The following is a 19,651-nucleotide window of genomic DNA, read 5'->3' as shown; positions in this document are numbered from 1 at the left end:
TGAAGCCAAAATATTACAATCTGATGAATCTTGTTAAAATCCTCTATGGGGGTGTGACCGAGGACAATACGGAGACAACAGACTGTAATAGAGTACCACTCCAGCAACCAACCGGAAGCTTCTGCATGTCAGACACAGAGTGGACGGAAGTGTACAGTCCCTGCCGAACCTCCCCTCCCATTGGCCGGGTTTCGGACGCGACGGGTGAACAGAAGACACCTGACCCCGTGGCACATTTTTACCACCTCTTTTTTTTTTTAGGCTTCTATTAAAACACAGTTATACAGAACAGTTGCAAACAATCACAAATTGCATCTTATTTACAGCATCTATATATTCCCTTACACAACAGCCCAGTAGCCAGGAAGGAATAAAAAATAAAAAAAACAAATTAAAAAAAAAAGAAAAGAAATGAAAATTGGTAAAAATGAAGGCCCCTCCCACTACCCCCCGGCCCCGCCCACACCCCCGATCAAATGCGCTGATCTGTGAAATGTACATATTTTACAAATATAAAAATGACATGGCTTCACGATTTGCTTTTGCTGTTGTGGCGCCGCTGGTCGCCGACGCTGAAGTTTTCAGTTTCTCCATTTTGTTTCGCTCCCAAGATGAGCCCAATCTTTCAAACCATTGTAATAATAATAATAATAATAATAATAATAATAAAATTTTGAATAACATTTACAACAACGTAACAACAGGATATAAAATAACCATGAGAAAAGAAGGTTTTTACAGTTTTACAGGAGCGCACGCTCAGGTTCAGGTTCTGATTCTTCTTGTGGTTCTGGTTCTGGTTCAGGTTCTGGTTCAGAAGGGCGTGTTGGCCATGCCCCCCGGCCCGTAGCCCAGGGGACTGTCCAGGGACATCCCGCGATGCCTGAGGGCCTGGGGCCCCATCATGGCCGACTGCGGGTGCGGGGGCCCCATCATGGGGCCCTGAGGGGACATGAGCGGCCCCTGGGGGGCGTAGGGGTCCCCCTGGATGAGCACGCCCCGCTGCTTGGCCTGCATCATCATCAGGCTCTGCTGATGCTGGGGAGAGGGCATCATGCCCGGGTGGGGGTGGGGGTGAGGGTGGGGGTGGTGCAGGAGGCTGTTAGCCATCATAGCCTGCTGCTGCTGCTGCTGCTGCTGCTGCTGCTGCTGGAGGTGGTGCTGTTGCTGTGGCGACATGCCTGTCCTGTTCATGGGGGGTCCTGGGTGGCACATGGGCCCCATCCCGCCCCCCCGGGGGCCCCCCTGCACCACGCCCAGGCCCATGCGCATGCCCGGGTGGGAGGGGTGAGGGGGCGGGCCCAGCTGCTGCTCGGCCATCATGTTCTGCAGGTTGGCGAGGTGCGGGTTGGAGGAGGGGGCGGGGCCGGACGAGGGGGCGGGGCCGGAGGAGGAGAGGTGCTGTTTGAGGTGCGGGGCCCCGCCCATCTGGGCCTGGGACATCCCGTCGGCTTTGGGGAAGTACTGCAGGGTGCTGCTGGGCTTGTCGGAGGGGATGATCCGGGACAGGTCGAATTCGGGGATGCCCGTGGGCGTGGCCCGGATGACATCACTCAGGTCCGGCCCGTCCCCCATGGGCAGGGAGGGGTGGAAGGGTTCGGAGGGGTGCGGGCCTCGCTTGACCAGGATGTGCCCCTGCTGGTGGGGCAGCATGTCCTCCGGAGGGGGCTGGGGGTACTGCTGTCCCATCCCAGGACTGGGGGAGTGCAGGGACCCCTGGGACTGGGGCTGCATCCTGGAGAAACCCCCCATCTGGTTTTGGGGGAGCATCGGGGACACGCTGCAGGGCCCCATCCCGTCGGGGGGGCCGCCCCCACCCCCCATTAAAGCCGGGTTCATGCCGGGTATGCCCATGGGGTTAGGGGAGTGCAGCATCGACCCAGAGGGATCGTGGGATAGCTGAGGCGGGCCTTGGAGGACCATTCCCATGGGGCTCTGGGAACCACTGTGGGGACCCATGGAACTCTGGGATGTGATGAGCATCTGCTGGGAGGACTGATGATTCCCCATGTTTCCTGGAGCACAACACAGTACAAGAAAGAGCAAAATGTTTACTGTTAAACAGCAGACTCCCTGCCAGACAGTCTAATTCTGTTAAACTATGGTTTTAGTTACTCGACATTCAAAATAAACTTCACATAAAAATGTTACCGCATCTGCCATTCTCAAGTTTTTCATCGTGTAAATCTAGTAGTAAATGTAGTGCCCTACCGGGGAATCAGAGTCCCCAAACTCAGTTCCCTAACCCCTACACTCCACTGCCACCCTAATACACACATCTAATATAAATGTATTTGTGTACTGTACCGGCCATGTTGACTCCGGGCAGCAGGGGGCGATCCGGAGTCATCTCGTCGTCCGAGGTGGCGATGGTCTTGATGGCTTCGTGGTAGAGCGGCGTGGAGCTGGGCATGGCGTACTTGGACATCTGGGACATGATCAGAGACAGCGGGTTCTGCGCGGGCGGCACGTCCGGAGAGGAGGTGAACGGCATGCTGGGATTCATGGAGGCCGGCTGGCTGATGGGGGTGGAGTTTGAGCTCCTCTGAGGCAGCGATTGGCCTGTGATTTGGACCAATGGAAACACAAGGGGGGAAAATACAGTCAACGTCAGGGAACGCACCTTCTCAGCTGTGACGATCCAAAACAGGTGAGAGTTACGAGTGTCAGTGTAAAATGTGTCGCAGCTTTGGAATTACACCCTTAAGATCAAAGTACACATTTATTTCTTTTTTCTATTCTTGGCAATTGGTAGAAACGTAACCCATGACAACCAACTATTTTTAATTCCTTTTCTTATTTGAAACATACATGTAGCACGGCTTGTGTGAAAAAAGAGCTTGGTAAACAAAGTTATTATTATCTATAATTTAATAATTTCTGAACTGCTACAAAGATAATGAGAGGAGGGGGGGGTATGCAGGGGTGTCAAAAGGTTCCAACAGAGGTGCTAAACGACACCAGAAATTTCACAGCTCACTTTTCGCAAACACACAAACTGTTTTTCTTGTCCTCGTTATCACTGTGGGTCCCCTGGAACTCTGACCTGTCTCCGCGGAGCTCCCCCCTCCGTTGCCGGCTCCCTTGCCGCTGGGGGGTCCCGCGGGGCTGGGCAGGGCGGGTTTGGGGGAGGCGGCCCAGCCGGGGGAGGCGATGGGCATGGCGGGGGACCGCAGGCGCCCGGGGGACGCTGACGGGGACCGCAGTCCCAGGGAAGAGGGGCCCATCACCTGGGGAGACTTCAGGGAGGAAGACAGGGTCCCGGCGGCGCTGGAGGGGGGCAGCGGGCCCGCTGGGGGGCCCGTGGGCGATTTGAGGCTCGGGGGGGCCAGGCCGGAGGGCGAGGGCAGGAGGGGCGAGGCGTCCTGGCTGTGGGGGGGGGATTTGAGCTGGTGGGGCGGGGCCACGCCGGGGGAACCCATGGGGTTGACGTTGATGGACAGGTCGGAGGGGTGCCGGGGTCCCAGCTCCGCCCCCCGGGGGCCGGCACTCAGGGGCATGTGGCTGAGCCGGGACGTCCCGCCCATCTGGGGGTGGGGCGGGCCCTGCTGGTCGGGCCCGAACATATCCGGCCCCTCCTCCTGGAGGTACCCGCCGGTACCCGGTCCCGGGAAGGGCCCCTGATTGGGGAAGTGCATCATGCCTTTCCCGCCCCCCCGCCCGTTCTGAGCCGCTCGGATCTGGGAGATCTCCTCCGGGCTCAGCATTTCGGAGAGCGGGACCCCGCCCCCAGGCCCGGGCCCGCCCCCGAGCCCCGCCCTCAGCTTCTGCGCCAGCATCATCTGCTGCTGCTGCTGGGAGCTCATCTGCGGGCCCATGTTCATGCTCATGCTCATGCCGAAGCTGGGGCCGAGGGGCGAGTCCACCAGGTCTCTCATGGGGGGCCCGCCCGGCCCCGCCCCCCCGCCGGGGGACCCCATCATGGCGCGCATGCTGGGGAAGTCCATGGGGTCGCCCCGCGGGGGATTGGGGAAGCCCAGCAGGCCGGCCTGCTGCTTGGCCAGCCTCTCCAGCTCCAGCCGGTGCAGGGTCTGCAGCTGCCTCTTCTCCAGCAGCCGGAACATCTCCTCCCGGGTCAAAGGTCGCTCGCCGTCCCCCTGCAGGTGCTGGGGTCCCCCCGGCGGGTAGCACATCTGAAAGGGCCCCCCTCCCGCCATGTTCGGCGGCATGTCCTCCAGCCAGCCCATACCAGGCCTGGGGGGTCTCTGGTGTGCCATGGCCTCCATGGGCATGACCCCGCCCTGGTTTCCGGGGTAACCACCCCCGCCGCCGCCGCCGCCACCCCTGGGGGGCCCCCTCTGCATCTGCCCCAGGAACCGCGGGCCCCGGGGCCCCTCCTGGTGCATGTCCATCAGACGGCCGTTCCCGCCCCCTCCGGCCCCGCCCATCATGGGCCCCCACTGGGGCTCCCCGGGCTTGCTGTGGTAGGGCGGGGGGGGCCCGCGGATCACGCACACCCCCATGTCGGTCATCATGCGGTAGGAGTGCGGGTGGGGGTGCGGGTGGGGGTGCGGGTGCGGGTGCGGGTGCGGGTGCGGGTGCACGTCCTGCTGCTGCCGCCGTTTCTCCTGGTAGTACTCCTCCTGCAGCTTCCGCCAGGCCACCTGCTCGGGGGTCAGCCCGTCCGGCCCCAGGAGGGGCCCCATGTCCAGGGGCCCCGGGGGCGAGGAGAGGTGCGGGTGCGGGTGGGGCAGGCCGTGGAGCGCCCCCAGCTGGGGGTCGTCCATGCCGGGCCCCCCCAGGCTCTGCGTTTGGGAGATCATGGACTGCAGCGGCTCCTCGTACTTCTTCAGCACGCCGTTGTTGCCGCCGCAGTTGCCGGGGTGACCGTCGCCGGGCTCTGGGGGCCGGTTGGGGTTGTTGTTGTTGTTGTTGTGGAGGCTGTTGATGTTGGGGTTGGGGTTGCCCAGCTCGTTGGGGGCGCCCGCCACCCCCCCGCGGAGCAGAAGTCTCTCGATGTCCCGCAGCGTCTGCAGGGACCGCTCCCGGTGCTCCAGCTGCTCCCGGGACAGGCGGCCCACGTTCCCGCTACCGTTACCGGGCCCCAGCTCGCCCCTCTGCCCCGCCGCCAACTCCCCCTGGAGGAGCACGGGGCTGGGGGAGGGGGAGACCCCCGCGCTGGGGTGGGCCAGCAGGACGGGTCCCTCAGGGGCCCCCGAAACCCCGCCCCCCGCCTGGGGAGCCACCCCGCCGGGCGCGTTACCCGGCCTGGCCACCGGAGGGGGCTCGCCCTCGGGGTGCCCTGTGGAGGTCGGGGTCCCCGGAGGGTGTAGGTGCCCCCCCATGGCCCCGCCCACAGAGGCGGGACGGGGCGTGGCGCTCTGAGATTTGGGCGTGCCGGATGGTGGAGTGCCACTGGAGGTCAGCTGCTCTGATAGGCTGGGGAGCTTTCCTGAGGTGCACTGAGAGAGGGAAGGAGGGAGAGAGAGAGAGAGAGAGAGAGAGGGGGGAGGGGGGGAGAGAGAGGGGGGGGAGAGGGAGGGAGAGAGAGAGGGGGGAGAGGGAGGGAGAGAGAGAGAGGGGGGGAGAGGGAGGGAGAGAGAGAGAGGGGGGGGAGAGGGAGGGAGAGAGAGAGGGGGGGAGAGGGAGGGAGAGAGAGAGAGGGGGGGAGAGGGAGGGAGAGAGAGAGAGGGGGAGGAGAGGGAGGGAGGGAGAGAGAGAGAGAGAGGGGGAGAGGGAGGGGGAGAGAGAGAGAGAGAGGGGGAGAGGGAGGGGGAGAAAGAGAGGGGGAGATGGAGGGAGAGACAGAGAGAGAGGGGGGAGGGAGAGAGAGGCAGGAAGAGAGAGAGGGGGGAGAGAGCACATTAGTTTCGCTCTCTTACAACAGTTCTATGACAGTAAAACGGGTGGAAAGTTTTTTACTTGGTTGGAGATGAATTAGAAGACAACAGGCAGTGGAAACTGCTGATGACTAAAATAATAACAGAAACAGGAACACAGAAACAGGGAGGGGGTGTATTAGGAGTGTTTACGAGAGAGAGAGAGAGCGAGAGCGAGAGAGTGTGTGTGTGTGTGTGTGTGCACGTGTGTGTGTGTTTGACAGAGAGAAAGAGAGTGTGTGCACGTTTGTGTGTGAGAGAGGGAGACAAGGGATAGAAGAAAAAAAGAGTTGAATTGACGGAGTGAGAGAAAGAGAGAGAATAACCTGGTCCAGTTTGGTACGGGATACAGTCTGCTGGTGAAACAGGAGAATGGATTCAGCATGACCTTGGATCACTGCTTCTGCAGCACTGCGAAGGGAACAGAAACAAAGTTAGCATCTTGGTTTAGCTGCTAACAGAAACAACAATCTGAGTAAGCAGCTAACAGAAACAACAATCTGAGTAAGCAGCTAACAGAAACAACAATCTCTGCTAGCAGCTAACAGAAACAACAATCTGAGTTAGCAGCTAACAGAAACAACAATCTGAGTAAGCAGCTAACAGAAACAACAATCTCTGCTAGCAGCTAACAGAAACAACAATCTGAGTTAGCAGCTAACAGAAACAACAATCTGAGTAAGCAGCTAACAGAAACAACAATCTGAGTAAGCAGCTAACAGAAACAACAATCTGAGTAAGCAGCTAACAGAAACAACAATCTCTGCTAGCAGCTAACAGAAACAACAATCTGAGTTAGCAGCTAACATAATCAACAATCTGAGTAAGCAGCTAACAGAAACAACAATCTGAGTTAGCAGCTAACAGAAACAACAATCTGAGTTAGCAGCTAACATAAACAACAACCTGAGTTAGCAGCTAACAGAAACAACAATCTGAGTTAGCAGCTAACATAAACAACAACCTGAGTTAGCAGCTAACAGAAACAACAATCTGAGTTAGCAGCTAACAGAAACAACAATCTGAGTTAGCAGCTAACATGATCAACAATCTGAGTTAGCAGCTAACATGATCAACAATCTGAGTAAGCAGCTAACAGAAACAACAATCTGAGTTAGCAGCTAACAGAAACAACAATCTGAGTTAGCAGCTAACAGAAACAACAATCTGAGTTAGCAGCTAACATAAACAACAATCTGAGTTAGCAGCTAACATAATCAACAATCTGAGTTAGCAGCTAACAGAAACAACAATCTGAGTTAGCAGCTAACATAAACAACAATCTGAGTTAGCAGCTAACAGAAACAACAATCTGAGTTAGCAGCTAACAGAAACAACAATCTGAGTTAGCAGCTAACAGAAACAACAATCTGAGTTAGCAGCTAACAGAAACAACAATCTGAGTTAGCAGCTAGCAGAAACAACAATCTGAGTTAGCAGCTAACAGAAACAACAATCTGAGTTAGCAGCTAACAGAAACAACACTTTGAGCGAGCAGCTAACATAATCAACAATCTGAGTTAGCAGCTAAGAGAAACAACAATCTGAGCAACCATCACAATGCCCCTCCAAACTGCACTACACTGAACTAAACAATCTGGACTTCTGCTATTCCAGCTAGTTTAGTAGCTCAGCTGTAACCTGCTCAACCCATCCGATTTACTGTGACGGGTCCCTCATTTCATTTCTGTTGCATCCATTCTACTGCTGCATTACACCAGGCTGGCCAGTGGAGGATGGGCTCCCCCCTCTATGACTGGGTTCCTCCCGAGATTTCTCCCCATTTTATAGTTTTATTACCCACTGGGACATGTTTTTTACCTCGTGTGCTTGCTACTTAGGGGTTCAGGGCTGAGCTTTTGCTCTGTCTCTTGCCTTGCTACTCTGTAAAGCATCTTTATGACAGTTTTCTGTGAAAAACGCTATACAAATAACAGCGATTTGAGAAACACAACAATTTGCAGCGAACAGAACATATGTTGTTTGCATGTGCCTGTGTGCTTATATGTGTAAATTTGTTTGTGTGTATGTATGCGTGTGTGTGTGCGCGCTTACGTGAAAGAGTGTATGCATGAGTGTGTGTGTGCGTATGTGAGAGGGTGCATGCATGAGCGTGTGTATGCGTGTGTGTATAGACGTATGTGTGTGAGCGTATGCATGTGTATGTGCGAGTGAGTGTGTGTGTGCGCGTGCGTGTGTGTGTATAGTCGTGTGTGTGTGAGTGTATGCATGTGTATGTGCGAGTGAGTGTGTGTGTGCGCGTGCGTGTGTGTGTATAGTCATGTGTGTGTGATGTCACAGGCTTACCCATTAGCAAGGCTGGTAGTGAAGACGTACACCACCTGCTCGTGAGGTCGAGGAAGCTCTGAGTGCAGACCTGGCCCCGCCCCTCTCCCCAAAGCAGGACCGCTCGATTCGCTGATGGGGCCAATTGGGGAGGGGCCAGAGAGAGGCTGGACTGAGCCTGCCATTGATAGTTCCCCTATAAAACAAAGAAATCAATTATTCAATCAAGAAGTGCAAGCAGTGAAGCGCCAACTATTGCAGAGCAGGAATTCACTCTCCATACCGCAGTTGACAAATTCCTTTACTTTAGATAAGCAGCCTAATCAATTATTTTTAAAAACACTTCACTTGCTTCTGTTAGTGCCAAATACTGGAGAATAAGATACAATTATTGGAGTACATTTTTTGTTTAAAAAAAAAAAAATCTAAAGAAAAGGCCATATGTTATTTCTTTAAGTTCAGACTAGTATCTTAAGATCAAGCCAAAATTGCAGTTTTCCAAAGTTCGCAACAACTGCACTTTCAACCTTTCATGGTGTAATTCATCACAACACCACAAGGTGGCACCAATTACACACTGTAGCCCTTAGCGAGCAAGAACGCTCCGTCACTCCTGTTCAGTTTTGTTGGTCAGTGCTCTGCGGATGGAAAAAAAAAAATCTAGCGACAGGACTGAGGGCCGGGGCCAAAGGGGGGCGGAGCTAACGGAAAAAAAAGGCTTTGATCTTTGGTGCCATCGACAGGTCTTCAGACAGCACGGGCCAGCGTGTGACAGGTTCCAGCGCGAAACCAGGTACATCAGAGATTCGGCCTGCTGGGCAATGAAGAAACCACTGCGATTGGTCAAACCGCCAGCCAGCCACGCTTATCGGACGTTACGGTGCGACCAATCACGGACCGCAGACCGGGTTCCCATTCCAGACTCTCACAGGTACAGAAGCCGAAGTTTGAGGCACGCAGCCCCACTCTATGGGAACCGCAGCCTCTGAGCAAGAAGAGGAGTGTTCTCCTGCTCCAGAACGGGACGGCTCCGTTTCCCGCTGACAGCTGTCACTGGTGAGCGCCATTACAGGTAAGAACCTCCGGAACCAAACGGGGGCGGGGGGGGCACGGTGGTGCACTGGACAGCCCTGCTGCATCACGGCCTGGGCCTCGCTGGGTGGAGTTTGCACGTTCGCCTCATAACTGCAGACTCTAAACTGGATGGACGGGCACCCTGTCCATGGCTGTATTCCTGCCTCTCGCCCAGTGCATGCTGGGATAGGCTCCAGCACCTCCCAGGAAAAAGCAGGTATTGATAATGGATGGATAATGGATGGATGGATAATGGATGGATGGATGGACCAGAATTACATTCTTGTCGACCCTGCTCAGCAGCACATTCAGTTTGAATAGGGAGCGCCGACACGCCAGGAGGCGCAACGATTTAGTCTCCACGGAAGCAGGAGCAGTCCGTTTCCTGCGTGCGTAGGTCAGACAGGAAGTCCATACAAACTAAGTCGCTTCAGGAGCCTTGGGGAAAACGAGCGGGAATAAGTAGTGATGCTCTATCGAAGCCAGCGGCGGCGCGCAGCCCTTCGCTGACAGACACTTCAGTCCCCACCCGAGGCTGCGCTCTCAGGCGCACGGCGAACGCAGCGCAACCCCATTTCCTGTCATGGTGGGCAGGTATGAGGTCATCGCTGACTGTGACCGAACGAGCCGGAGCACGACGACATCATCACCGACTGCGCCGCTAACTGTCCTACTGAACGAAGCGCCCGCACCTGCCAGGCTATACTCTTACAGTGTTAAGAGCCTGATCATGTGAGACAAGTCCACCTAACTTCTGATAAACCAGTCATGGATTTTGATGGATTTGGCTCCGCCCCCTGGTCCCGTCGCCCTATAGCGGACTCGATCTCCTGTTCGACAGCCCTCGTGTTTGGGTGTGACCCCCCCCACCCCGCCCCCCCGCCCCCCGCCCCCCCCCCAGCCAGCCAGCACCCCGCCCCGTTTCCCCCCCTCCACAGACTCACGGGTGGGGGCGACGGGCGGCTTCTCCTCCTCTTCCTCGGTGTCGGCGCCCGAGCACCACTCGTCCCCGCTGTACGGCTGCTTCTTCTCCAGGACACAGCGCCGCTTGCTCCGCATCACACCATCTGCTGGGCGGAGGACAGAAGCGCACGTTAAAGCAAAGCCCATTCAAAACAGGGGGCCGGCGTCTCTGTCAGAGACCAAGACCGTGCTCCGAATCAGCGCACTTGCCTACTATTGAGTATACAAGTTCAGTACACTAGATGAGAAAGTTGTTAAGCAGGTGAAAGTTTCTCTAAATTTTCTCTCTCCCTCTTGCTGTCCCTCTCGCTCTCTCTGTCTCTGTCTCTCCCTCTCTCTCTCTCTCTCTCTCCTTTCTCTACCTATTCTCTCTTTTCTGCCTGTGGTTAGTTTTTTGATAGCTTTTCTCTTTATGTTGCTTGTCTATTATTTTTATTTTGAAGTACAGTAATTTCTGTGGTTGGAAAATGTCCCAATAAAGGGGGTTTTTTAATCTCAAATCTCTCTCTCTCTCTCTCTCTCTCTCTCTCTCTCCCTCTCTCCAGGTGCGGCTCGCCCGTCCACACGGGAAGCAGGACTCGCATTTCATTTGAATGTGTTTATGTGTTAGTTTCCCTGCACTGGAGCAGATCAGAGAGAGGGGGGGAGAGAGAGAGACTGGGAGGGAGAGGGAGACAAAACAATAGAGAGAGTGAGAGAGAGAAAAGGAGAGCGAGAGAGAGAGACAGTGAGAAAGAGAGAGCAATAGATAGAATGAGAGAGAGAGGGGGGAGAGGAAAAGAGAGAGTGGGGGAGAGAGGGAGAAAGAGCAACAGAGAGAGAGATAGAGAGAGCAAATGAGAGCGAGAGAGAGACAGAGTGAGAACGAAAGAGCAATAGAGGGAGTGAGAAAGAGCAATAGAGGGAGTGAGAAAGCAATAGAGAGAGTGAGAAAGAGCAATAGAGAGTCAGAAAGAGCAACAGAGAGAGTGAGAAACAGCAATAGAGAGAGTGAAGGGGGGGGTAGAGGCCTGAAGTTTCATCACAAAGATCCTGCCCTCTGTCTCTCTTTCTCTTCGTCATCCTCTCTTTCACGGCCACAGCTTGCACACGTGCACATGAATGGGACGTTTTCTGCGTGTTTGCGCGCACGTGCTTAGGCGCTTGTACATGTGTGTATATGTGTGTTTGTGAGTGTGTCTGTGTTTGTGAGTGTGTGTGTGTGTGTTGTGTGCACATCATGGGGAGATCTTGGTGTTGTTCTCCAGGAAGAGCAGAATGACTCAGCAGCACAAAATAACATTACTGTCCATCATTCTCCTGTAACGCAATTACACGCTCACTCCCACACACACGCGCGCACATCCCCCCACACACACATCCCCACACACACACACACACACACACACACACACGCACACATCCCCCACACACACACACACACACGCACACATCCCCCACACACACACACACGCGCACATCCCCCCACACACACACACACACGCACACATCCCCCCACACACACACACATGCTCACATCCCCCCACACACACACACGCTCACTCCCACACACGCGCACATCCCCCCACACACACACACACGCACACACATCCCCCCATACACACACAAGCGCACATCCCCCCACACACACACACGCTCACTCCCACACACGCGCACATCCCCCCACACACACACACGCGCACACATCCCCACACACACGAGCGTGTGCGCACATGCACCACACCAACACACAGACACACAAACACACACACACCCACATACCACCCCCCCACACACACCCCCACACGAGCACTCACAGAGCTGCAGCACAACACAGTCTCAGACTCATCTCTCACATCCTGGGTCACATCCAGTCCGTCTGGGCCAGGCCCTGAACCCCCCGAGTCCACGGCACAGCACCCACCCAGTAAACACGATCCGGCTCAGCCAGTCCTGTCCTGTGTGTGTGTGTGTGTGTGTGTGTGCGCATGAGTGTGTGTGTGTGTGTGTGTGTGTGCGCGAGTATGTGTGTGTGTGTGTATGCGTGTGTACGAGTGTGTGTGTGTGTGTGTATGCGTGTGTACGAGTGTGTGTGTGAGTGTGTGTGTATGCGTGTGTGTGTGTGTGTGTGTGTGCGCGCGAGTATGTGTGTGTGTGTGTCTGTATGCGTGTGTACGAGTGTGTGTGTGTGCGTAACTGTGTGTATGCGAGTGTGTGTGTGTGTGTGTATGTGCAGTGTATAAGCCCACCTTTGGCATCGGGTTCGAGGGCGGGGTTGAGGGCATCCCTCTGGTCGGGGGCGTCGGCCGAAACGCTCCTCTCCCTCTTGGCCTTCCCCTTGAGCCCGCCCCCCACGCTGCCACTCTTCAGCCCAGAGTTCCCCGGAGCGATCTGATTGGGCTTGGCCCCATGGTTCCCCGCCCCCACGCCCTTTGACCCCAGGCTGCCGGCAGGCCCCTGATGCTGCTGCTGCTGCTGGCTCACATTGGGGATCTGGGATTGGGCGCCACTGTTCACTTGCTTGCCATGATTGGTCAGTTTACTGTCAGGGTGCATTTGATTGGCTGAGACTGAGGGAGATGGTGGGCGGGGCGCAGGGGTGCGGATGTCCGAAATCCGCAGTGTCCCGCTGTGAGGGGCGGAGCTTCTTAGAGGCAGAGCTGAGCGAGAGAGATGCACACAGACACACACACAAATAAAATAAGAGAGCAGTCAGCCAAACGTTTACTATAAATGCAAATACAAATTTTTTGATTGGGAAATACCAATATCCAACATCTGATGCAACCTCCCAACACACAAACAGATTTGCCAACAAACGCAGTCATACACAAACTCACACTCATACACACACACACCTGCACATATACACAGTACACACACATACACACAGACATCAACTGCCCATTCTATCAGGCTCAAGCCTGCCAATCACTCTCACTGCACGTGCTGTGTGTTCACAAGCCACGCCCACTCTCCAGTAATCTTCACCAGTGATATAAATATCCAGTCTGCTGAATTAATGCGATTTTTTACAGTCACTCAGGTACTGTATTCATATTCATCAGTAAGATATTGTTTACTAATAACATAATTTTGCCTGTATAAACTGTTTGTGAGCTGCACTTGGGTGTAATTGAAAGGGCATGACAGTGCATGATTAAATAATTAGACCGATTAAGACAGACGGGGTTCTTTGGAGAGCAAACGGGAAAAGTGAACAACGCTCGGGAACAGACTTTGCCACTCCGTCCAAGAAGCGAGTATAACGGGATGGAAGGCCGTTATACAAATACAAAACAGCTGCACAACAACCAGTCCCACAGCAGACATCCTCCATTAGCGTTTCATAAATATTCAGGAAAAGACAACATGGTTAAAATAACAAAGCTTTCAGCAGCGCTGGAGAACGAGTGTGAGCAGACAGCAGAGAGCAGAGAGGGGTGTAGAGGGGTGCAGACAGCAGAGAGGGGTGCAGGAGACTACCTCGGACTGCTGGAGAAGACTCTCTGCATGGCGTTTAGCGTTACCACGCCAACCATTTCGGCCACTAAACCAAACACTCAAGAGTCACCTGTTCAGACTCTCGTTCAACACCTGTGGCCTACACCCCAAATCTCCAGCCTGCTACACCCCAAATCTCCAGCCTGCTACACCCCAAACCTCCAGCCTGCTACACCCCAAATCTCCAGCCTGCTACACCCCAAATCTCCAGCCTGCTACACCCCAAATCTCCAGCCTGCTACACCCCAAATCTCTAGCCTGCTACACCACAAATCTCCAGCCTGCTACACCCCAAATCTCCAGCCTGCTGCACCCCAAATCTCCAGCCTGCTACACCCCAAATCTCTAGCCTGCGGGGGTCACCTGGTTTGACCTGTGTCCAACACCTTCCTACTTCAACAGCAGCCAGCCGCACGCCCCTGCGAGCTCTGCTGGAAGGCAGCTGGTCAGCGACACTGAAGGCCTTAGTGGAGGAAGAGCACCAGGCCTGTAATTTAGAGGTTGCAGGTTTGATTCCTGAGCGGGGCACTGCCCTGTGTCGCGCCTCAGTAAGAATTCAGTGGTGCAAACAGTTATACATCAGACATGCCTGCCCAATCATGCCATTCAAAAACTTGGGACAGCCAATCAGATTGCAGGAAACCGATCTCACAAACTGTAAATTCCCTGTCCCAGTTCTCTGGAGCAGTGATCTCAAACCACAGCCCTCGGTGTTTCTCAGCATGAAGTCTGACTGCTGAGGACTGATTGGCTAAAGGCTCCGCAAGCCGTGTTTCCAAGGCACAAAATGTCTTCTGATTCAAAAGAAACAAGCAAGCAAAACCTGCAGACACAGTGCCCCCTCCAGGACTGGAGTTAAACATGTAGACCTGCGGCCCCCGAGGACTAGAGTTAAACCTGCAGACACAGCGCCCCCTCCAGGACTGGAATTAAACCTGCAGACACTGCGCCCCCTCCAGGACTGGAGTTAAACCTGCAGACACTGCGCCCCCTCCAGGACTGGAGTTAAACCTGCAGACACTGCGGCCCTCAAGGACTGGAGTTAAACCTGCAGACACTGCGGCCCTCAAGGACTGGAGTTAAACCTGCAGACACAGTGCCCCCTCCAGCACTGGAGTTAAACCTGCAGACACTGCGGCCCTCAAGGACTGGAGTTAAACCTGCAGACACAGTGCCCCCTCCAGCACTGGAGTTAAACCTGCAGACACTGCGGCCCTCAAGGACTGGAGTTAAACCTGCAGACACAGTGCCCCCTCCAGGACTGGAGTTAAACCTTGAGATACCTGCTCCAGAAAGAGTGCCTGGGGTTAGGACTACAACACAGGTGACTGTAATGAAGTCAGCCGGCCAGCAGGGCGGCTCCACACACCTCACTCAGACGCTCGGCTCACACTGGCCCAGGGGTGGACGACACAGGGGACCATTCTTTCACTGACCCTGCAGTGTGCTGTGAGAGAGAGAGAGAGAGAGAGAGAGAGAAAGAGAATCACACAGTTAGGTATAGTCAATCAATCAATCAATCAATCAATAAATCAATATCATTATAATTATTTTTATGTAGTGCAGCTCACATCCAATGTTATAATACAATACCATAATACATTTCACCAAATTCTCATACCACAAAGGCTTTGCATTGAATTATGGGAGCTTGAGGCAAAAGAATGCATCCACCATTAAGTTTAACAGATAAGCTGATTCGGGGCAATGTGAAACATCGTACTGGCCCACAGACTCAATTAACCAGAGCAGGTACTCCCACAAGGAGCTCCATCTTATAAACTGGGTCGTTAGACATGGCATGCTCTGGGCATTTGTACTCAGTAAAAAACACCTTTTTCTTCTGTTGTCAGGTGAATTTGTCCTTTAAAGCGATTTTAACGAGTCTTTAAAGTGCCGACCCTCCATGTATGAGGGAAGATGTCATCACTACCCACATAACCCAGCGGCGATTACATCACTACCGACATAACCCAGCGGCGATTACATCACTACCCACATAACCCAGCGGCGATTACATCACTACCCACATAACCCAGCGGCGATTACATCACTACCCACATAACCCAGCGGCGATTACATCACTACCCGCATAACCCAGCGGCGATTACTCACTACCCGCATAACCCAGCGGCGATTACTCACTACCCACGTAACCCAGCGGCGGTTACATCACTACCCACATAACCCAGCGGCGATTACATCACTACCCGCATAACCCAGCGGCGATTACTCACTACCCACGTAACCCAGCGGCGGTTACATCACTACCCACATAGCCCAGCAGCGATTACATCACTACCCACGTAACCCAGCGGCGATTACATCACTACCCACATAACCCAGCGGCGGTTACATCACTACCCACATAACCCAGCGGCGGTTACATCACTACCCACGTAACCCAGCGGCGGTTACATCACTACCCACATAACCCAGCAGCGATTACATCACTACCCACGTAACCCAGCGGCGATTACATCACTACCCACATAACCCAGCGGCGGTTACATCACTACCCACATAACCCAGCGGCGGTTACATCACTACCCACGTAACCCAGCGGCGGTTACATCACTACCCACATAACCCAGCAGCGATTACATCACTACCCACGTAACCCAGCGGCGATTACATCACTACCCACATAACCCAGCAGCGGTTACACCACTACCCGCATAACCCAGCGGCGATTACATCACTACCCGCATAACCCAGCGGCAATTACACCACTACCCGCATAACCCAGCGGCAATTACACCACTACCCACGTAACCCAGCGGTGGTTACATCACTACCCGCGTAACCCAGCGGCGATTACATCACTACCCACGTAAGCTCAAGGGTATAAAGAGAGGGAGAGAGTCACAGAAGCTCAGAGGGTCACAGAAGCTCAGAAGCTCAGAAGCTCAGAGGGTATAAAGAGAGGAAGAGGGGTCACAGAGGGTCACAGAGGGAAGACTTGATTTGTCGTTTTTCGGCGCATCGCAGTTTCCAGCGGCGTCAAAAGAAACGAAACGCAGAGACGACCTTTCAGCCGCGTCCCACACAACTTTCCACCGGGCCGCCGCTTCGACAGGTGCGTAACCGCAGAGACGCTCCCGCCGCCGCCGCTGTCACGCTAGCCGTCCGCGCGGCTCGCCTTCCACCGCCCGCGGTGGCGGGAAAGCGGGCCGCGAACGGCGCTGAGCCGGAGGCGGGGCGCTCCCGCTATCGGCTAACGGAAACATCCCTGCAGATAGCTTATCAACCGCACGCGGCTCGGAAGCGTAGCGCCTTCGCGGCGTGGGGGGGGGGACGGGGCACGGCGGGCGGGGCGTTTCCGGGGCAGCGCACGCCTCGGCACGCATAAGCTGTGCAAGTGAGCGAGTGCACAGACGGGCGAGCGAGGCGACGGCGGCGGCGGCGGCGGCGGCGGTGGCAGTGGCGGGAGGAGCCTGAGTTTCCTGTGACAGGAGAAACACCAGGAGAGGGGCAGCACAGGGGCGAGAGAGAGAGAGGGAGGGAGAGAGAAAGAGAGAGTGAGAGAGGGGGAATATCAGAAAGGAGAGATAAGGGTATAAAGAGAGGGAGAGAGTCAGACAATGAGAGAGAGGGAGAGAGGGAAAAGAGAGAGACGAGGGGAAGAGAGTAAATGAGGAAGAGGGGGAGAGGGAATGAGAGAGAAAGGGAGAGAGAGAGGAGGTAAAGAAATGAGAGAATGAGGTAATGTGTGAGTGAGAGAGCGAGTGAAGTACAGAGAGAGGGACAGAGAGAGAGAGAGAGAGAGGGAGAGAGAGAGAGAGAGAGATCTGTGCTGGGCCCTACAGTGGGTTACACACCAATCTGTATTTTTAGAGCAGAGGCATTTACAACCCTGGTCCCATGGGAAGGCTAAAAAGTGTGTGTGTGTGTGTGTGTGCGTGCGATTATGTGTGTGTGTGTGTGTGTGTGTGTGTGCACGGGATTGTGTGTGTGTATGTTTCCATGTGTGTGTGTGTGTATGCAGCACAACGATGTGTTCGACACACAAACCAGACTGGCTGACCTGGCCCCTGATTCATAAAGCAGTGGAGCAGGACTGCTCATGTAGGGCAGGGGGGGCCAGTCTTATCCAGAAAGGGCTGGTGGGGGTGCAGGCTTTCGTTTTAACCAAGCAGTAACACACCTGAGTCTACTAATCAAGGTCCTTAGCAAAGACTCTAATGGTGGATTAGCAGAATCAGGAGTGTTACTGCTTGATTGAAACAGAGGCCTACCCCCCCCCCCCCCCCACAGGCCCTTCCTGAATAAGACTGAGTACCCCTGGCTGAGGGTCTCCAACCCCCACCCTTATCCTAAACTTATCCACGGCGATCCAGAAGCCAAAACTGATCCTGGATCAGACACAGGCCGGTGTCTGTAAAGCAGCTCGGAGGAGTGGCTGATCTAGGACCAGTTTTTCCTCTCCCGGTCCACAGCCCAACATTACATTACAGGCATGTCTTATCCAGAGCGACTTACACAACCTTTTATTTATTTTATTTTTTTTACATAGCATTTACATACAGCTGGATATATACTGAAGCAATTTCGATTAAGTACCTTGCTCAAGGGTACAGCGGCAGTGTCCTACCCAGGAATCGAACCTGTGACCTTTCGGTTACAAGCCCAGTTCCTTACCCACTGTGCTACGCTGCCGCCCAACCTTACACACCGTGTGTGAGCCTGAAGAGACGCAGAGGTGGTTTATGGGGCCACTACCTCTCCCGTCCTCCCGCTCCAGTGAGCAGCCTGAGGGCGGAGCCTGATCTGCCCGCAGCTCGCTGCTGCTCCAGCTTCAGCTTTTTTACGCCTTTCGCTTTTCCAGCTGAACCTGCGGGCGTGTTGGATATCCGCACAACCGACCGAACGGGAAAGCGAAAGAAAAAAGGAAAAAAAAAGAAGAAAAAAAAAAGGAAACATCATTCCCGTTCGTCTAAAGGATCTACACTTCTGGAATCATCCGGAATGTTAGGTTAGGCAGCATGGGGGGGGGAAAGCCTGAAATCAATCGAGTTCGAGCAGCCAACAGACTGTGGCATGGAAGGCATCGTTCGAAGAGCGCTCCACGTCACTCCACCTTTCTTGTTTGCAGTAAACACGGAGAAGACAACAAGCCCCCGCCTCCACCCCCCCCCCCCCCCCCCTTGGAAGAGACTGTTATTGTTTGCTCAGCTTTCTTAGAGGGAAGAGGAGGACTGGGAGGGATTGTGTTGTGTCTAGTCTTGAGTCAGAGGACAGAAAAATGTCAATTACTCAGAAAGACGCCGTACGTCCAGTAAAATTATGTTTGGGTTCAGTGATTCATCAAATCGAGAACTTATCCAAATGTTTCCTGGAATTGCATGAAGGTAACCACTCACACTCACACACCTCTCACACAGACACACACACATACGAGCACAAACACAGACAGATACACGCACAGATACACACACACACAAACTCTCACATTTACACTCACACCACAAACAAACTCTCACATTCACACCACACACAGACAGACAGACAGACAGACAGACAGACAGACACACACACACACACACACCACGTCATTTCTCCATTTCCTTCTCAGGCGAATCCAGATCAAAGGTCTTCCCAGGGGAGAGTACCTGATCTCTGACAGAGTATCGCCTGACACAGTGACCTTTGACCTCTCTCCTCCCACGGGTTCCTCAAAGGTAAACAAGGTGTGAGAGTGAGGCACTAAGGGGCTTCAGCTGCCTCTGTCTGTACCCCAATGTGAAACGCCCAACCTTTCAGGGCTTAGAGTGGGAAATAAAGAGCATAGCCTGTCCCAGCAGCGCTGAGTACGCCCTATCCCAGCCCAGCACTGAGTACGCCCTGTACCAGCCCAGCACTGAGCACCCCTGTACCAGCCCAGCACTGAGTACCCCTGTCCCTGCCCAGCACTGAACATGCCCTATCCCAGCCCAGCACTGAGTACGCCCTGTACCAGCCCAGCACTGAGCACATCCTGTCCCTGCCCAGCACTGAACACGCCCTGTCCCAGCCCAGCACTGAGT

The 19,651-nt window shown here is 54.5% G+C and overlaps 1 protein-coding gene across 3 annotated transcripts in view; it reads right to left on the bottom strand.

Moving 5' to 3' along the window:
- Positions 1 to 231: 231 nt before the first annotated feature.
- Positions 232 to 19,651, bottom strand: part of bcl9l (bcl9 like) — a 28,646-nt gene continuing 9,226 nt past the window's right edge. The window contains exons 2-9 of one of the 3 annotated variants that reach the window (XM_035386450.1): positions 14,995 to 15,072; positions 12,371 to 12,781; positions 10,124 to 10,246; positions 8,127 to 8,301; positions 6,146 to 6,230; positions 2,981 to 5,402; positions 2,308 to 2,562; positions 232 to 2,015 (exon numbers count right to left, since the gene is read on the bottom strand). In XM_035386450.1, coding sequence (XP_035242341.1) covers positions 814 to 2,015; positions 2,308 to 2,562; positions 2,981 to 5,402; positions 6,146 to 6,230; positions 8,127 to 8,301; positions 10,124 to 10,246; positions 12,371 to 12,677 — 4,569 coding nt within the window. In that variant the 5' untranslated portion in view covers positions 12,678 to 12,781; positions 14,995 to 15,072 and the 3' untranslated portion in view covers positions 232 to 813. The remainder of the gene's footprint in view (positions 2,016 to 2,307; positions 2,563 to 2,980; positions 5,403 to 6,145; positions 6,231 to 8,126; positions 8,302 to 10,123; positions 10,247 to 12,370; positions 12,782 to 14,994; positions 15,073 to 19,651) is intronic. The other 2 variants (XM_035386451.1, XM_035386452.1) reach the window with 2 other exon arrangements.

The sequence above is a fragment of the Anguilla anguilla genome, chromosome 12 (assembly GCF_013347855.1).
Source record: "Anguilla anguilla isolate fAngAng1 chromosome 12, fAngAng1.pri, whole genome shotgun sequence".
NCBI lineage: Eukaryota > Metazoa > Chordata > Actinopteri > Anguilliformes > Anguillidae > Anguilla > Anguilla anguilla.
Note: the sequence above shows the minus strand (reverse complement) of the source record. Positions and strands in the feature narration are given on the sequence as shown.